Source organism: Acipenser ruthenus, chromosome 1 (assembly GCF_902713425.1).
Source record: "Acipenser ruthenus chromosome 1, fAciRut3.2 maternal haplotype, whole genome shotgun sequence".
Lineage (NCBI taxonomy): Eukaryota > Metazoa > Chordata > Actinopteri > Acipenseriformes > Acipenseridae > Acipenser > Acipenser ruthenus.
Window position 1 is genome coordinate 94151711 of NC_081189.1, and position 19016 is coordinate 94170726.

Below are 19016 nucleotides of genomic sequence, written 5' to 3' on the forward strand. Positions count from 1 at the left end.
GTTCTGTTGTCAATTCAACGCTTGTCTTCTTTCTATTCCTTAAGGATATTATCTTCAAGTTTTGCTCATCCTTGTTAGACAGCTTTTTGGGTCTTCCAGTCCTGGGTTTGTCAATTACAGATGATGTTTCTCTGTACTTGTTGATTATGCTTCGGATACCACACCTTGGTGCGAGCTATTTCACTCAATGTTTTTCCTTCTTTATGCAAGTCAAGGTTGTTATAATAGTAGAAAAAACTAGTGGAGGCTTTGAGTAAATTGTTGATGCTCATAATGCATCAGAGTAGTGTGTGTGTGTATATATATATATATATATATATATATATATATATATATATATATAATACTAATAATACGACGGTAATACTGCTCACTGTAGTTCGATACTGAATTTGCTATCCAAATACGTGGATGCCATTGCATGATGTATGGAAGGTCTTGTAGCAATACTGCCATTGCCATCTGTTGGTTATCCTGCATCTCCCACCCTTGCCCATTGCCCCCCTGTTTCAACGATGTCAGCCCCCCCATTCTCATTCCTCCTCTTCCTCAGTGATGGCAGCTCCCCATCACCCAAAGTGGAGCAAACGTTTAAGTGCTGGGAAAAAATGTATGGATAACTATGTAACCTATTAATAGCAGGTTGGTGTATTATATAAAATGTGTACAATATTATTATTATTATTATTATTATTATTATTATTATTATTATTATTATTATTATTAGTTTATTTGGCTGATGCTTTTATCCAAAGCATTTTTTTTTTTTACATACAAATTGTGGTATCCATTTATACAGTGGGTTTACTGGAGCAATCTGCCCAGGGCATCGGGCAATATGAATTGCACACCCGTGGCATGTACGGGATACCAGCTGAAGGTCATTATTCAAAAACATAAAAAACTGAAGTCTAGGCTACAATATTCATTGTATTGCTGGTATATTGAAATTATGGCATGGTCAACCCACAGGTCATTACGTCATTTGTTCCACATTTTAAAGGTCTGTATTCCACATCTGATGGTAAGATGGTGAAGTTGCATGGCACATATTTTCGTGTGGCACGACACCGAGGTTATAATTATGTCTAAATAGAGCATTATTTTGTTTGCAACCTGTTTTTAATCATTCCAACCATAGCTTAGTCACACTGTTGTTTCTACAAAAAAAAAACTTGCCTATTAGTTAAGTCTTATGTGTTCACGTCAAGCTTTGTTTATAGAGAATACAAAAAATCCAATTGTCCACTGGTTTATGTTTATTTTTTTGGACTTCCACTGCATAACCAAGCATGTTCTTCAATGCTTGGATGTTCTTCACAGACTTCCAGATCTTGTTCTACCATTATTGCTTGGGTCACAGATTTGTTAATGATGCTCATCACTTTGATGATGTTGGCTTTGATTTTCAGGTGTAGCATTGTGGTTTCTTATAAGGTCCTTTGTGTATGCGAAGCGTGTAAAGGCATATGGATGATAAAGGTCTTTAAGGGTGATGTGAGATTCCATTGAATTACCAGTATTAATTTGTTTCGGTGTCTCATTCTGATTCAAGCATGCACCATCACACTCTCTTGAACAGTATTACTTGCTTGAATGTTCAAGAATCTTCTCCAAACAGACCTTTCAAATTCATGTATAGTCCAATAAACTCTTGATTTTATATAAAAAAAAAAAAAACAATTATAATAATCTGTATATTAATGTAGACCGAGATTGAGGTCCCTCCATATATGTGTACATTGGCTTATACACAACAAAATACACACACAAGCAAGGTGGAGCAGAAATAGACATGGTAAATGTACAGTATAAGCCATACAGTGCATGCACTACACATGGTAAAACTGCAACGTAATGGTGCGTTTTTACCACGGTTAAGTTTTTTAAAGGATTGGTCATTGAAGAAACTACAAAAAAAAAGCACAACAAAAGATTGGCAGTATTTCTATCATACAAATGGTGAGCTGTCCGGAAACTCTTATAGTCTGTGCACATGTAATATTTTCGATGAGTTCTCTTCAACCTTTTCCATTAATTAATGTATATGTTCTTCCACACCTCTTGATTTTTGTTCCCATCCTTGTTATTTCTGACCAATTTTATTTCAGGACAGGGAAGTGTTTATGATTCTTCTCCTTGCCATTAAGTGAAGTAGCTTTTATGTGTTTTGGTTTTTCAACAATGTTTCTATAAACACAGACAAAGGTTTGTCAAAGCAGGTATGATGGGTCTGACAGTGCAAGCTACATCAGCTTTCATTACTGACGCACTAGCTTTAAAAAAAGATATATTGTATGTGTGCCATGCATGTCATATTAGCCTATACCTTACAATTACCCGATTTTATTGCTGTTGTTAATTAGGCATGGTGTAATAGTAATCGTGTCGCTGTGTTATAGTCTATTGCAGGCACTTTTTTATTTGGCATATTTCATATTTTATTGAACTTTACAACAAGTAATAACAAATGCAAGATATCTTCTGATAGACAGCTTGTATTGTATTGAATTGTTGCTATAGGTAGGTGTGGCAAAGTGGCTTGCAGTATGCAGGTGCAGGAGTGATGTGGTAATCAAATGAAAGGCAGACAACAAGAATTCAAAGTTCAAGGAGGTTTAATCCTGGTCTGGTGACCGTAAATAATAAATCCCAGGCAATGCACAGCAATGTGTTTTGCACTGTACTAAATAAAGGGTGGCTGTCCCAAATAATAAACACAGTGAATATTACACACACAATATACAAACATGGTCACCAGTCCTGGGTGAGTGCTGTAGTGCTCGTGGTGCAAAATACAAGTTATTGTGATACAGGTGCAGTGATGTCCGGGTTAGTGCTGGCCTCTGTCGACAGCTCCGGAATGTGTTAGCTGACTAGTGACAAACAAACAAAACACTCACGGTTCGATAAACACAATACTGGTCCTTCCGGGTCGTTTCTTAACCATAAACGAAGGAACAGATCACGTCGCTCCGTCCCCTATTTGTACTGTCACTCATGACCCCTTGGTAAACGATTGCAACCACTCCTCCAATCTGCGGCTGCCACATCGTCATGATGAGTTAGTGCACTGGAGTTCCGCCCCCTTTCTAGATGACTGACTTCCTTTTAACCCTGGGAATGAATTGTCAGGCCACCCCGTACAGGGTACTCTGTTCCCTGTACTTAGCGCCCTTACAGGTCGGGAGGGAGATTTACCACCAAGAATCATTCTATTTCTGTCACAGTAGGATATTTAAACTAAAAGTTCTAAACGTAAACCAATGCACTAAAAATAAAAAGTAGTGCAGTGCACTAGGACCCAGGGTAATACCTGAAGCAGCAAGCTGCCAAACTGGATTGAACTGACTGTAAAAGGTGTGTTTTCCTTTTGTAATTTTTGTAATTAAATGGAGACTTCCCATATTAATTGGCACTCTCTTACTTGGTTTATAATCTCATAATGTCAAAGCTGCAGTTTACTGTAGGAAACTAGCTTTCCTACACACTGGCATAATTATAGCTTCCAAGCACTCGGGCTGCAATGGGATGTGCTCACAGCAACGATGACATCAATTTCCACATAGAGGGCCAAGCCGGTTTTAGGATAAAACATTCTTCCCATAATGCAGAGTAGGAGTTGCGTATGTGTAGGAGGGTTGTGAAGAGACTGAAGATGATGGGAAAACACACCACTGTATCCGCAAGTAGTCGAATGTACATGCTTCTATATCTTAGTAACAGCTTGATGTCTGCTGAAAGTGATTATCAAATGTCATACCATGACCTATGTGGGATAATTCCTGCAGGAACTGCATTTGACTTGCTGTACCTCTGATTCATTCATACATTCCAAGGCAAGTTATTTGCAGGGGAACGTTACGGATTAATAACCAGGATGATATATGCATCAAGTCTGTAATTTTAATAAAAAATATATATATATGTTTTTTTTGTTTTGTTATTGTAATGCACCACTCTCTCACACCTTTATGCTCCAGAATAATTTTTTTCAAAAATGTGTCTTTTATTTTTTTTTAGTTATGTAGGATTCATACATATTTAATATCTAAAATATTTTTTTAAATGGTAGGAACACGTTTCTGCTGAAGGAAATTTCAGTCTGTTCAGTCGTGTGTGTTATACCCTTTGTGAGCATTATACATATGGAGCATGTTACATTTGATGTCTATTAAAATCTTACTAATATCAGCGACACTACTGTCCCATTTTAAAAATAGCCATGTGAGGGTTAAGTTTTGCCTTACAAATTATTACATGTTCTGTGCTAACTGGCTTATTGCATCCTTGGTTGTCAAATGTATGCTGATTTAATCAGGTTCACAACTACCAAGCAAGTATGTGTGGTTCTTACATTAGTATTGGTGCCTTTCTAATTTAAATGGGTAAATATGTTATCAATTGCAATTCAATTACATTTTTGTGTTCTCTGCTATAGGTGCTGTTCTAGATGAAGCAACGGGTAAAGTGCTCGTAGTGCAAGACAAGAACAAGGTACGTCAGTTTTCGTCAATAAGTGTTTAGCATCTAATTGATTTGTTTGCAGTGTGTGCATGGATTTCATATCCCATAGCTACCTTAACCCTTTTTGAGACCTGATGTAGTCTTGATATATCTATTGAACAGAGTACAAAAGCATAATACACCGAGATGCACACAAACCACACTTAGTGATTAATAAAATGGAGTTTAAATGGATCACATGGGTTGAGGTTTATGACTTGTCAACAATCTTTAAACCATAGAATACAGTAAACTAAAATACATAAGGCCATTATCCCACAAAAAAGTTTGAATGTATTTTTTTGTAGAAATAAAAAGAAACCCAGCTAGCAAGAGACTATTTATTTATCTGAGCAAGTTATTTATCTGAAGCATTTTAACATGAATGCTTTGTTCCCTTTAAATTTGAAGACAACCACCAACCAATACCTTTGGGATATGTCTGTACAGGTCAGGTATTCACTGAGCATTTAATATCAAAGCTGCCGATTGGCCCCTTGTTGTCTTTTGCCTCTTACAACCAGGTAAGTAAGGTGGGTATAACTAACCTCTTTCCAGTTGTTTTGAGTGTCTCTTTTAAAGAGCCCTTCTCTCCGAGTCTTTCTGTAAGTTCCTTGTCAGTTTTATTGCTGGAAGTCGGCTCGCCACTTCCCCGGACTCAGGACTCGGCAGCTGAAGCCTGAGCTAAACGCTGTGCAACTGCGCTTCCGTTTAAAAAATTAAAAAATATATTTTCAACAGCCGACATCGCCTACGACTATAGTCTGCTTTACTAACCTTGCAGCTTGCTGCCTGTGTTTTTCTATTTTCTTCTGCCACTTGGCAGCTTTTGAAAAATAACCAAGAGAGAGACATTCCTCCAGCGAGACCCAGCTCTGCTGCGTGCCGCTGTTGAGTCGAGGACTCTGAGCTACCTCGGAACACCCACTCGCTGTGTGTGGCCTAGTGCCCCTACAGGTTGTTGATTACTACTGATTCCTTTGCTCCTTACTGCTTACAGTAAAAAATAAATAAAAAACCTTACACTCCAGTTTGCTGTTGAGTGTCTGTTTGTGTTATTGTGTTGCGGTTAAAAAAAAAAAAAACAATCGTGTGCTTCCTTCATTATTACCTGGTCCTAGTATCGAGTACCACATGCACATTCGAGCCACTCTTTTTCTTTTTCTCTCTCTCTCTTTTTTCCACGTCTGTAAGCTGTGCCACCCCGCTGCATGCTACGTGCTGCAGCGGTTGTGTACTACACGTGATCCAGACGGCATCTGAGGGCTGCTCCACTCCGCTGACACAGACCAGATTGCAACTGTCTGAAGGTTACACTCCACATCGTTTCAAGCTACATGCTGTTCCTGGTTGTGTGACTGCCAACAGCCCAGATTAAGACACACCCCTCAGTGCCCTTAGTGCTTGAAGCCCTCGGTACTTGGTGCTCGGTGTTTCGGCGTCCCAGTGTCAGCCTCGACGCCCACGGTACCCTCGGGTCCTCGGTGCCTCAGAGCCTCGGTGCTTCGGTGCCCGCGGTGCTCAAGCACTCCCTGCATTGGTGGCCTCGGTGCCCCGGTGCTCCATAGCCTTGGTACCGCGGTGCCTTCGGTGCCCTCGACCCCCTAGAGCTTTGGTGCCTCGACACCCTTGGTGCCTCGAGGCCTTGACGCCTTTGAGGCTTTTAAGCCCTCTGCATCGGTGCCCTCTGTGCCTTTTAGCGCCCTCAGTGCCCCGGTGCTCCGTAGCTTCGGTACCTCGAGGACTTCAGAGCTACGCTTGGTCTCGGGTACGCTGCTGCAGATATCCAATTTCCAAGGGCAAGCCCTAGGGAGAAGCCTGGCAGGCCTGGTGGTGGCACGCAGACAGCTGTGGCTGTCTAAGGCGAGGGTCCCTGATGTGGACAAATCTGCCTTATTGGACACATCTATCTCCCCTGGCCATACCTTCGGGCCAGTGGTAGAGAAAATATTGCAACACTCCCACCGAGAGCGGAAGGTGCCTCAAAAGGTGGCCGCGATGCTCCGGTACAAGAGAGGGGGAGGCGATGGCATCCGGCAATTACTGCGGTAACCTGGACAGTTCCAATCCCCACTGTGCCACGGGGCGACCTGAGGCATCGCCTTCAGGCCTCCGTGGCAACCAATACACAGGGCCGTCAGCAAGGATGGGGAAACGCCGGACGTGGGGCATCAGTGCTCAGGCAGACAGTTCCGACGGAACCACCCCAGGCAGCCTCCAAGACAGGCTCCTCCTCAGCCTCAGCAGCCCCAGCAAGGGCCCTGAAGGCTTGCGGCCTCAGACCCACCCGTTCACTGACAGAGCCTGTAGCTCACTAACACTTCCGATCAGTGGAAGTAGAGGCTTTCCATCACCCTCCTTTTGCAGAGGAGACTGACTGGAGATTGAATTCCCTCTAGAGCGCTGCGTCAGTCTGACCAGCTCTTCGTCTGTCATGGTGAAAGGACTCGAGGTCAAGCCCTCTCTAAGCAGCGACTGTCCCATTGGATTGTAGACACAGTCTCAACTGCGTATACTAATGCCAGTCTACCCCCCACCTGGGAGGGTGAACGCGCACTCTACCAGAGGTGTGGCTATGTCATGGGCCTCTTTAGAGGAGCTTCATTGACTGACATTTGTACTGTGGCTAGCTGGGCTACACATACATTCACCAGATTCTACAGACTTAATGTGGTAGATCCTCTATGCATTCATTAGGCACAAGGTCCTTGAGGTTGCACGCTCACACCCCCTACACTAGTTGGCGGTAGCGATGCGTCCCTCTTATGCTGTCCGCTCATTCTCCCTTGAGACGGCTTTTGTATACCTTCCCAAAGGTATTGGTTGGTGGTCGTCTTCGAGTTGAAAGGTTCCCTGAAAGAGAAGACGACCACTAAGCCTTGCAAGGTCGCATCACTCTCATTCGTGGTTCCGTGTGGTGACTATTTATTACCTTGTTAAGGCGGGACCGAGGATGTCACTCCACGGAGGGGCCTATCGGCAGCTTTGATATAAAATGCTCAGTGACTACCTGACCTGTGCAGGCATATCCCAAAGGTATTGGTTGGTGGTCATCTTCTCTTTCAGGGAACCGGGGTTACATCCGTAACCTATCGTTTTCTTTTTATAAAAAAAAAACTGGTATAAACTCACAGTAGCACAGGGTAAATGCTTTTTTAAAAATATAACCCATATTATTTCATAATAATAATGTGAACATGGTGTAATTGTGAACAGTAGCTGTAAATTGACCATTGGAATTTGTCAATATAGAATAGGCTACTGTTGAACCTTTAACACCTTTATAAAATTGCAGCATCTCTAGTCACAATTACTCCATGTTCGCACTTATAAAAAACTGGTGACTTGTAATACCAACTGTTCAGTTTGATGTATTAGTTGTATTGATTCTGCACACACCAAAAAGTTTATAACTTGTGAACAATTTGTTCACAATTAACCCATTGTAGGATGATGGGCAAATGTTGGCATCGGCTGTCTTACTCCAAAATGCAAAGAACTTAGAAATGGTTAAATAAAAAAGTTTTGTTTTCATTTTGCTTGTTGTTAGTGTTGCAAAATATGCCTTTTCACATCTGTCAAGGTTTTAAACATAGTAACGAAATTCGGTATTTTGACTGGTTGCCAAGGATAACATTCCAAGTACCAGTTCCATCCCCTGCCAGTTCTAAGCTGGATCAACAATCATGGGCTCCAGTAAAACTCCAAAATTTGTGTCCTTGTCATATGGGTGACGTTATACACCCACGGGTGCACAATGACGTTTGCAAGCCCTGAGGAAGGCCTAGGCAAATTACGCTGTCGCCTAGGGCGGCAAATTTAAATTTCTTGCTATGATAGAATGCTCCAGATCTATTTCAATGTGGGTAGGGGGAGCAGGTTTGTGCTCTTTTTTTGGGTAGTGTGTCTGCTGTACAGTACAGTGTGTGAAGTGCCAGGTCTGTATATTGCTGCTGCAACGTGAGTGAGGTGGTAAGCGAAGCAATTACAAAGCAGTCAGCGATTCTTGTCTTATCATAAAGATAGACAGAGAAAAATAGATCTTCCCTGCACGGTGGGAGCATTGTCTTTTTAAAGGGAGGAAAGCCCCAATGCCTTGTATCTCTGTCGTTGGCAGTGCCAATGGAATATAGCCTAATTTGAACCACAAGTTTCACTCTGACTGACTGGCAAGATACCAAAATGAGAAAAAAAAACGAAAAAAAAACCAAAACATTAAGATGTTTTTTATTTGATTTTTTTGTATGATCATTTATTAACCCCCTACTCTTCTGCACACTGAAAAAGGGACATTTGTAGTTTTACACTGTTAGTACATGGTTAATTGCATGTTGCAAATATTTCTCAGCTATGCATTATGTAGCTTACTAAAATAAATGCATGGTTACTATGTATGCAAATGTAATTAATACTGCGGTGTGCACATTTTTGTATTAACTTAGCCCAACATAGCAACCCTCATATTATGCATGGCATCGTATGCTGATTAGACGGCAGAGACAGCGCCGCAAGGCAAACGAAAAGAAGCGCTTAGCCTATTAATTTAGCTACTGACCATTTACACCGTGCAAACGTTTCAGACAGTGTTTGACTTTTTGTATAGTTTGTCTACTACACTTTAGCCTGTGGTAAATAAAATCCAACCTGTTGATTTTTTATTTGACTTCGGTGTTTTTTTCTCAGCGTGTGGATCTAGGTGCTTGTGATTTGTGACCTATTGGTTACTTCTGTTTTAGCGCAGTAAGAAAATATAGGCTGCCAGTAGATTGATAATAGAAAGGTAAATTGATCATTTACCTTTGATTAGTAAACGCCTAAAAAAAACTATTCAAATGTGCACCTATCTGGTATTTTTTAATTCAGGACACTCTGAGCAGTTCAAGACTAATGTATTTTTACCTGTGGAACTAAGGCTGTCAATATTCTGCTATTTTGTATGACAAGTTACGTGACAAGCTACGTCACTTAAACCTGCTTCACCATTGGTTGACACCCTTATGACTAATCGGTCTCAGTCAGTCTTGGTCAGCAACCGCCACACACAGACAGACTGATCACATCTGAACAAAACTGTGTCTGAAAAAGATTCAACATGTTCAATCTTCAAATCTGAAGACATCCCGCCTGAAATCTGCATAATCTTGGTTTTAAGGGCACGCACACTGCTACGATTCATCCAGACTCTGTACGGCCGGTTGAGATGAGATGAGTCGGGATGGCTTGAGTCGGGCTGTGTGCGGCGGGCTTTAGTGTAGGTGGTGAAATACAGGTAATGTGCACGGTAGTGATGTGAAGCCCGGGTTTGGAAACTGGCCCCTTATCAACAGCTCCCAGATAGTTTAGCCGTCTAACAATGACAAATACAACACTTACTAGACAGGACAAAACAAACAAAACACTCTTGGTTAGTACACAGGTTTTTCCTTTTAGTTCTTTGCGTAACCATAACACAAGGAACACGTCACTCGGCCACATCCCCTGCTATACCTTCAGTCATGCCCCCTTTGGTAGCGAGTGCAATCACGTCTTCTCCAATCCATGACTGACTCATTTTCTACCGCAGTAAGGCGCTGCCTTCTAGCATTGTGGCTTCGCCCCCTTTTTGGATGACTGACTTCCAACTGACCCTGGAATGAACTGTCAAACCATCCAGTTCGGGCACACTGTTCCTGTTATACCGTGCCCTCACAGGTCGGGAGGGAGATTGTTGACTAGGATTCATTCGCTCTCTGTCACACCCAGTCATAAAGATTTTTGATCCAAAAATATAATTACAAATAGATGTGCTACTCTATGCCCTTCAAAACGGTAGCTGAATTAAAGTAGCTTTTGGAAATGTGCCCAATGAAGTGTGGGGGAAATATCTTGGAAGTGAATGACCAGAGTTGTTATCTACTGTGCCTAGAGTAAGTAGCGGGATTCCGAAAAATATAGTGTTATACATCCCTACGTGTTACTACACCTGTTTAAATAACGTGCCTGTAATTTTTCTTTTCATTTTTAACATCCTGACAATTTTTTATGCTTATAACTTTAAAATCTGTTCCAAAGCTTTTTTTCAAAATGGCCACTCTAGCGCACTGGGGTTTGGGATCTGTCCTCTAAATCACTGCAGCAAGAGTGATTTAAAAGATAAAAAAGAAGAAAAAACATAAGTGCTCTGGCTTTTCTGTTCCATACCACATCATGGATCGTTATTGTATGTTACCAGTTTGAAAATGTGGACAGTGATCCTGTGGAAGGGCGGTGGGCAATTCACTGACACACACAGGAGACAGAAGGTTTAGTTGAAAACACTGCACTGGTGCCCAGTTTTATTATTTTATGTTTGATTTATTATAGACCGCAGAGGGTGCTGTTGTCCGTGGCCTGAAATACTGACAACGGTAGACAGGTCCACACTAATACCAATACAGGTAAACAGTCAAATGCTGGCGCGCTCACAGGTGCTCTGAAATAATAATAAATGACAAAAGGCGAAAGAAAAAGGGAAAATAAAACAGTAATAAAACTACAAAATAAAGCCGCTAAGTTGGTCAGCTTGGGTCTCCGTCCTACGCTATGCACTATACACTGAGGTGGCCAAGGTTCCCCTCTATTTACACACGTCCCCCTCAGGTACATAATTTATTTAAATTATAATTTTCTTCATTTAAGGCTGGCTGTCTTTTTCAGCTGTGCTTGCCTGTTTCGTTCACGCTTGTCTCCTCAGGTGGCGTCTCTGGGTAACCCTTATCTTGGCCACCTGAATGCATAACCAAGCGCAGTACTTATGGGCCGAGCAATCCCCCAAGGCCCGCCTCTCAGCCACTCAGAGAGAGGGAAAGCCAACACACCCTCTTCCCCACCTCTCCATGTCATCGCCATGACTGACAGGCGGATTTTATGAGGCTGCTGCCCCCTTCCTGTAGAACCATGCATGCGCCAGACAGTCAGCACAGATCTCCCCTGTTACAGATCCTTACACTATCGGTGCACTAGAGTGGCCATTTTGAAAAGAGCTTTGAAACATACTTTTAAAGTGTAATAATGCCACAGCAAACTTTAAACACAATGCCTGAACAAACTGTTATTACCTGTTACCTGTTTACCTGTTATTAGCACAATAAGAAACCTAAATGCTGTGCAAAAGAATAATGTGCCTCAGCATTTTTCTCTGTATAATGTGGATTTTCCTGAACTGGATTCACATCCCTTCTCCCTTGTGACAGGTTAATTAAATCATTGTCATATCAATGCTATGCACCGATGCAAAAAAGTAATGTTTTTTGCAGGTAACATTTTCAAAAATTCAGAATCACTGGTATTGACATTAAAGCACATTGGCTTTTACAGCATAGCTATTAGAAGTTTGGAAATAAAGTATTATTTAATGTGGCATAAAATTAATATTAAAATGGTTTTATTTTTTGTAACAGTTCTAACTACTTATTTTTGTCTTGGGAGAGGAGTCATGGAAATAAGTCTTAAGCACTTTAGTTTACTATGTCCAATTTCTTACCTGTTATTATTAGCACTAGCAATATTATCACTAGTCCTCAATTCTTTTGTTGAAGATATTTTAGTTGTATGTATTTTATACATTTTTATTATATTAGGTATATTATATATTTTATTACATGTATATTTTATACTCCAGTTACAAAGCCAACACTATAAATTAAAATTGCCTCTGCTTCTATTCACTTCATGTGTTACAGTTTAAACTCACTCCAAAATGTACCATTGTACTGTATTTAAAATACACGTATAGCCTGGATTAACGAACATATAAAAGAACCAAAATAATAATCATTAATAAAAGGGGGGCCAGTAATGTCAATAAAGCTAATAAGAGGTAAAACAATAGATTTTACATTATTGATTAGCACTTCTTTAATAAGCAGATGGGAGTGTTTTGGATTTCACTATTTTCTTTACAATGATCACTTTAGTATAAGGCAGTACAATTTTTTAATTGGGTAACTTTACAGACAATAAATTAAAAAAAACAGCATGCACTGTAATACATGATTACATTTTATTGTAAATCACACAAGTTGGCCATAGAATTCGAACTATTTAATCAGACACTATTATTGTTTATCACTGAGCATGTGAAAACAATTCAGTTGGTTTTGTAACAACACTATTTGAAGCAACTGTGTGCTTCCTTGTCCTTTTGGTGCAGTCATTTAGTAATCTACACTGTTAAATAGCAACCAGATTTCTGCTCTGCATCACAGAGCACCTCCGGACATGAAGAAGGGCAAGTTTTACGTTTGGATGAGGAGGTGCAGGCTAGTCAGGAAGTTGGAGTAGAATTAGCAGTGTATTTTAACCATGTTTTTCCAATCTTGAACTCTGTACCTTACTGGAAAGGGGGCCCCAAGGAAACAGTCTGGCTCCTGGCCATATGCTTTGGCAGACAGGCTAAAGTCACAGAAGGGTTCAATTTCTTTATTCAGAATTTAACTCCACTAGTGTGCTCAAAATGAGGTCCTTGTCCAAGTAAAAATCAAGTACGAAAGTTGATTTTTACAAGGCAAAAAGAATGGACACAAAATGAACTCCATAATAAAACTGAAACTGTTTAAACTTTTTATGTGCTTAGCCTTTATGCCATATTAGGTCTTAAAGTGAAGGTATTATTAGGAAATGGCCACTTTTATAAGGTAATTTTAAGTAAGGGAGCTGAATCGCATTTTGTATTGTATGTTCGACCCGAGTTTATTAGGCCTGGAGCAGTTATTGTAGGATAAAAATCCTGATCTGTCAGACGAATAGGGGAAGATGACTACTGGAGAGAATTCTGACACCAGAAAGACATGATTTTGTAAGCAACCCAAACACTGAACCCCTGCAGGAAACTCTCTTATCTACCTCAACAGTGCATTATGGGCCACCGATACATTGGAGAAAGCAAACACTTCAAATGAGTAGGGCATGCTGGCTTAGTTCTTTGATTTCCATGATCTTTGTGACCTTTGCAATATGTGGTTGCAGTGGGGGGAGTTACCATGTTCTAATTTTTCTTGAGACATTGTGCTCAAGCCAAATGAAAAATGGCCCTATACGTTTCAGGTTTCCATTGGCTCAGTTTATTTTACTCAAAAAGACCCTCTTTTCACCTGACATGCAAATGAGGGGGAAAGGAGGAAGTTGATATGCAAATTAGCCACGCGTAGCATTTTCGTACTGTTTTCGCAGACAGCTCGGGAAAATGTGGTTTCCATGCACGGAGAAAAGGTACACGAGAGAATCTCACTTAGAAATCCATGGCTGTCAGGTGACATCTTGTTTGAGTGAAACTGTAAAGCACAGTGTTAAGCTTGTGTAATAAAGCTGTGATTTGTAATAATATGTTGTTTAATAATACAGTACTGTGCAAAAGTTTTAGGCAGGTGTGAAAAAATGCTGTAAAGTAAGAATGCTTTCAAAAATAGACATGTCAATAGATTATATTTATCAATTAACTAAATGCAAAGTGAGTGAACAGAAGAAAAATCTACATCAAATCCATATTTGGTGTGACCACCCTTTGCCTTCAAAGCAGCATCAATTCTTCTAGGTACACTTGCACAAAGTCAGGGATTTTGTAGGCATATAGTCAGGTGTATGATTAAACAATTATACCAAACAGGTGCTAATGATCATCAATTCAATATGTAGGTTGAAACACAATCATTAACTGAAACAGAAACAGCTGTGTAGGAGGAATAAAACTGGGTGAGGAACAGCCAAACTCAGCTAACAAGGTGAGGTTGCTGAAGACAGTTTACTGTCAAAAGTCATACACCGTGGCAAGACTGAGCACAGCAACAAGACACAAGGTAGTTATACTGCATCAGCAAGGTCTCTCCCAGGCAGAAATTTCAAGGCAGACAGGGTTTTCCAGATGTGCTGTCCAAGCTCTTTTGAAGAAGCACAAAGAAACGGGCAACGTTGAGGACCATAAATGCAGTGGTCGGCCAAGGAAACTTACTGCAGCAGATGAATGACACATCATGCTTACTTCCCTTCGCAATCGGAAGATGTCCAGCAGTGCCATCAGCTCAGAATTGGCAGAAAACAGTGGGACCCTGGTACACCCATCTACTGTCTGGTCTGGTCAGAAGTGGCCTTCATGGAAGACTTGCGGCCAAAAAGCCATACCTCCAACGTGGAAACAAGGCCAAGCGACGCAACTATACACGAAAACACAGGAAATGGGGTGCAGAAAAATGGCAGCAGGTGCTCTGGACTGATGAGTCAAAATTTGAAATATTTGGCTGTAGCAGAAGGCAGTTTGTTCGCCGAAGGGCTGGAGAGCGGTACACGAATGAGTGTCTGCAGGCAACAGTGAAGCATGGTGGAGGTTCCTTGCAAGTTTGGGGCTGCATTTCTGCAAATGGAGTTGGGGATTTGGTCAGAATTAATGGTCTCCTCAATGCTGAGAAGTACAGGCAGATACTTATCCATCATGCAATACCATCAGGGAGGCATCTGATTGGCCCCAAATTTATTCTGCAGCATGACAACGACCCCAAACATACAGCGAAAGTCATTAAGACCTATCTCCAGCGTAAAGAAGAACAAGGAGTCCTGGAAGTGATGGTATGGCCCCCACAGAGCCCTGATCTCAATGTCATCAAGTCTGTCTGGGATTACATGAAGAGAGAGAAGCAACTGAGGCTGCATAAATCCACAGAAGAACTGTGGTTAGTTCTCCAAGATGTTTGGGCCAACCTACCTGCCGAGTTCCTTCAAAAACTGTGTGCATGTGTACCTAGAAGAATTGATGCTGTTTTGAAGGCAAAGGGTGGTCACACCAAATATTGATTTGATGTAGATTTTTCTTCTGTTCACTCACTTTGCATTTTGTTAATTGATAAATATAAACTATTAACATGTCTATTTTTGAAAGCATTCTTACTTTACAGCATTTTTTCACACCTGCCTAAAACTTTTGCACAGTACTGTATGTTGGTTAATAATATGTTTTTCTGCTCTTGCCCAAATTGTTTTTCAAATGTCCATTGGTGGGATGGCACATCGTTAGTAGTGAATACTCTTTCAACTAATTTATCACACAACTTATTAATTAAAGAAAAAAGAAAATAATTAATCTGGAGGTAATGAAACTGTCCAACCCAGCTATTGCAGATCACTCTGGCTGAAAACCGGTGGAGACGTAGGATTATAGAGATCTGTGCCAGACACCTTCCACGTATGCTCCCAAGGCTGTCTGGATTGGGAGCAGTGGGCGTTTTCACGTGAAATGCGGGTTTCCATGTAAAAATGGGCTTTTATTTCCTGTGTTTTACGTCATGCTCACGAGTAAATGAGATTTACCCTATCCCTCTCTGTGGCCGTTATTTTCGGCTACAAACCTGATCCTGTTGAGTTGTTCTCCCAAACGTGCACGCGCATCGCCACTTCACGTGTAAATAACCGCACATGGAAACTCCCCCATTGTAACAGAAACTGATTTTTTAATGCTAAATAATAATTATTTGTAGTAAAAGAATAATTGACAGCTAGGATGCAATTTTTTTGTGTGTAGATAATATGTTTTGGGTGTTTGGAAATGGCTGAGAAACTTGCCTAATTTTCAATGACCTGAACCTCACCAACCACAGACTGGGAACCCCTGTGCTTGAAACTCTTAAACTCTAGAGCTGTCAGTAGTGGTTTCTTTATAGTATCTCTGTTGATTTGTATAAAGTCAATACAACTATTTTTTGACAAAGATCACTGTGGCAGATTTGTCATACTGGAAATCGCGCCAGTGATTAATTACTGCCTTCATTACAACAAAATATTTGTGTGAATCATGCTTACTGTGGTACGCCGATGCTACAGTTCACACCAAGTTTCACCATCCTGCTGTAAATACATTTGATACAAAATCTTGCTGAACTCACCTGCCTCACATACCTTTAAATGTTCTTGTTTATAAGTAGTTTCAATCTAAATATCTCATGTATCATATAGGAGTCTTGTGTGTTTTTTTTTTTTTTTTTTTTTTGTTTGGTTTGGTTTGGTTTTTTGCATAATGAATTTTTGCAAGAAGTATTCTTATTGCTAGTTTTCATATTCCCTTCTCTCACATGTTGAATGGTAAGCAAATCCAGTTTAATTTCTTGAATAAATGCTTTTAAACTGAAATAATTAACTTTAGCATGTGTACTTTTTGTGATTCTTTAACCAGTATACTGTATATATAATTGGTCACATAAAAAAGATGTTCCTTTCTATAACATTTATATAATTTTAATTAATAATAATTTTAATATTCAAACAAATAACAATGTTTAAAATCAAACAAAATGCATTAACTGTTGTAGCACAGTGCAGTACTACAGCCTCATTCTTTGAAGATGAAATATATGACATATTACAAATATAAAAGCCAACATTTAAGAAAAGCAATATACATTACATACATGTTTAAATATAAGACTTAACAAGTATACAACCACTAAACAATAGCAGCTTCATTTAGATTTCCTACCATCATAACTAGTTAATTCAACTAGCAGCATTTAAACATTAAAGATGCATATTTCCTTATTACGTCAGTAGAACATCAAACTTCATTAATTTCACACAGAGATATAATAAAGAAAAAATTGCATCTCAGAATCACATTGAACTACATTTTTAAAACTGAATAACATGACATTTAGTCGTTTATGTTTTGCTGATCCATTTTTGTACTTTTCGCAAAAACACATTCATTTTGTAGCATTTTGTACCTTTCGATACAAACAACTGCTAAAACTATTAGAGCATCATGCGCCACTACTGGATGTCTACTTCTATTTCATTTCAGACTAAAAATGCCTGGAAGTTCCCAGGAGGTCTGTCTGATCCAGGTGAAAATATAGGTCAGTATCTTTACTGCTGTTTTAAAAGTGAATAAGTTAATAAAAATACTCTGAATAGTAAACATAGATACCCAAAATAAAGAAATGAATAATGTAATTGATTTCAAATGACTGATATATATAGTGTTTTGTTAGTTTTCTCTTTCTTGTAGTTGAACACCAGGTTACATGTTAATGTCGGTAACTTGAATAGATTACACAGGTGTTTCATAGTTTTACCTTATTTATACATTCCCTTTCAGCAACCGAGTACACATTTAAGCTTTTCAGAACTGCTCGGTTCTCAATATAGATATATTTTTGTTGTTTCTTATTTTATTCTTTTTTTAATAACACATTCTTATGTTTACTATTTAAACGTAGTATACATTATACATTGTGTACCATATTAGCTAAGATTTTACATCTGTACTATGCTTTTGCTGCTGTGCAAAGTTTGGACCCTTTTTGTCTTTTAATAAATAAATAATCGTGTGGTGTTTTAAATCTAGAAATACAAAACCAGAATGTTGATTTAGGAGATCTTATGCACAGCTTACATTTAGCTTACAGTTTTATTTTTCCTTTTAGAACAAAGAAAGTGGTGCAAACATTGTAGATCTGGCCCCAGAATTTAGTGGGTGAGAGGAACCCAGATCTGAAAGGATTACTGAAAACTAGGTTGGGTCACAGTATCTGAACCTTGCTAAACTTAAGAAATAAAGTTAATTTTATTAACACTTTAGTTGTCACAAACACAAATGGAGTGTTCTTCCTCAGAATCCTTGGCTCATATCAGACCCCAAAGAAGATATTTATAAAAGTACATTTTTGTTGTCATGCTTGAGATATCTTGACAGTTTCAAGTGTGATGACTTTCATTTGTATGTTTAAATTAATTTGTTTAACTGATATAAATTAATTGTAATGAGCCTGTTGACCTGAGTGAAAAATGTGACTTTCAATGTTGGTGTCAAATTGCGCCAGTCACAACAATAAAATCTTCCAGAATATTTGGTTTGGCATTTTACTCTAGTTTGCTGCACTTATACATAATGGAATACAATGCAAATGGTTAAAAACTACATATAACAACTGAGAATGGTAAGGAACCTCCTTGTGATTTATCAGGTCAAATAAAGTGTACTAATGATTAGACCTACATTGTTGAAATAAAATAATCCTACAAAGGTAATTTAAGGCAAGTAAGTAATTTTATGTTTGATACGGTTTAAAAATATTGCCCCATCGTCGCTGATGAGCTGACTGACTAGGAATCGAAGAAGAAGAATATAGTACTGTATCTCTTCATTTTAATGCAGTTTTCATGTTTTCAAGTTTTAATGTTAAAACAGTTGACAAATATCTTATATAACTGCTATATCTTACTTAAATAGTTTAACAGCTATATATATAAACAATGACAAATTTGCATGCTTCGTTCAAGCTTACTGTGCATGGTTTTATTTGAAATAGAAAATACAGATCACAACCAGAATGTATGCTTTTGAGTTTGACTTTCTTTTTGAGCACAGGAGCGGCAGAATCTGTTGTGTCTTATGGAATGTCGCACATTGGTACAGGCAGTGCCTTTAGGTACTTTTTCATGACAGTGAAACGGTAATTTCGTATTTACAGTTGTGACAGGCGATGTATGTCCTAACATACTTGTTAAAATGA

At 39.4% G+C, this 19016-nt stretch overlaps 1 protein-coding gene across 1 annotated transcript in view; it reads left to right on the forward strand.

Annotated features, from left to right (window-relative positions):
- nudt6 (nudix (nucleoside diphosphate linked moiety X)-type motif 6) overlaps positions 1-19016 on the forward strand; it is a 41385-nt gene that overhangs the window by 20820 nt on the left and 1549 nt on the right. Inside the window, exons 3-4 of the mRNA XM_034035129.3 lie at positions 4442-4497; positions 17303-17357. Of these exons, the coding sequence (XP_033891020.2) occupies positions 4442-4497; positions 17303-17357 (111 nt within the window). The remainder of the gene's footprint in view (positions 1-4441; positions 4498-17302; positions 17358-19016) is intronic.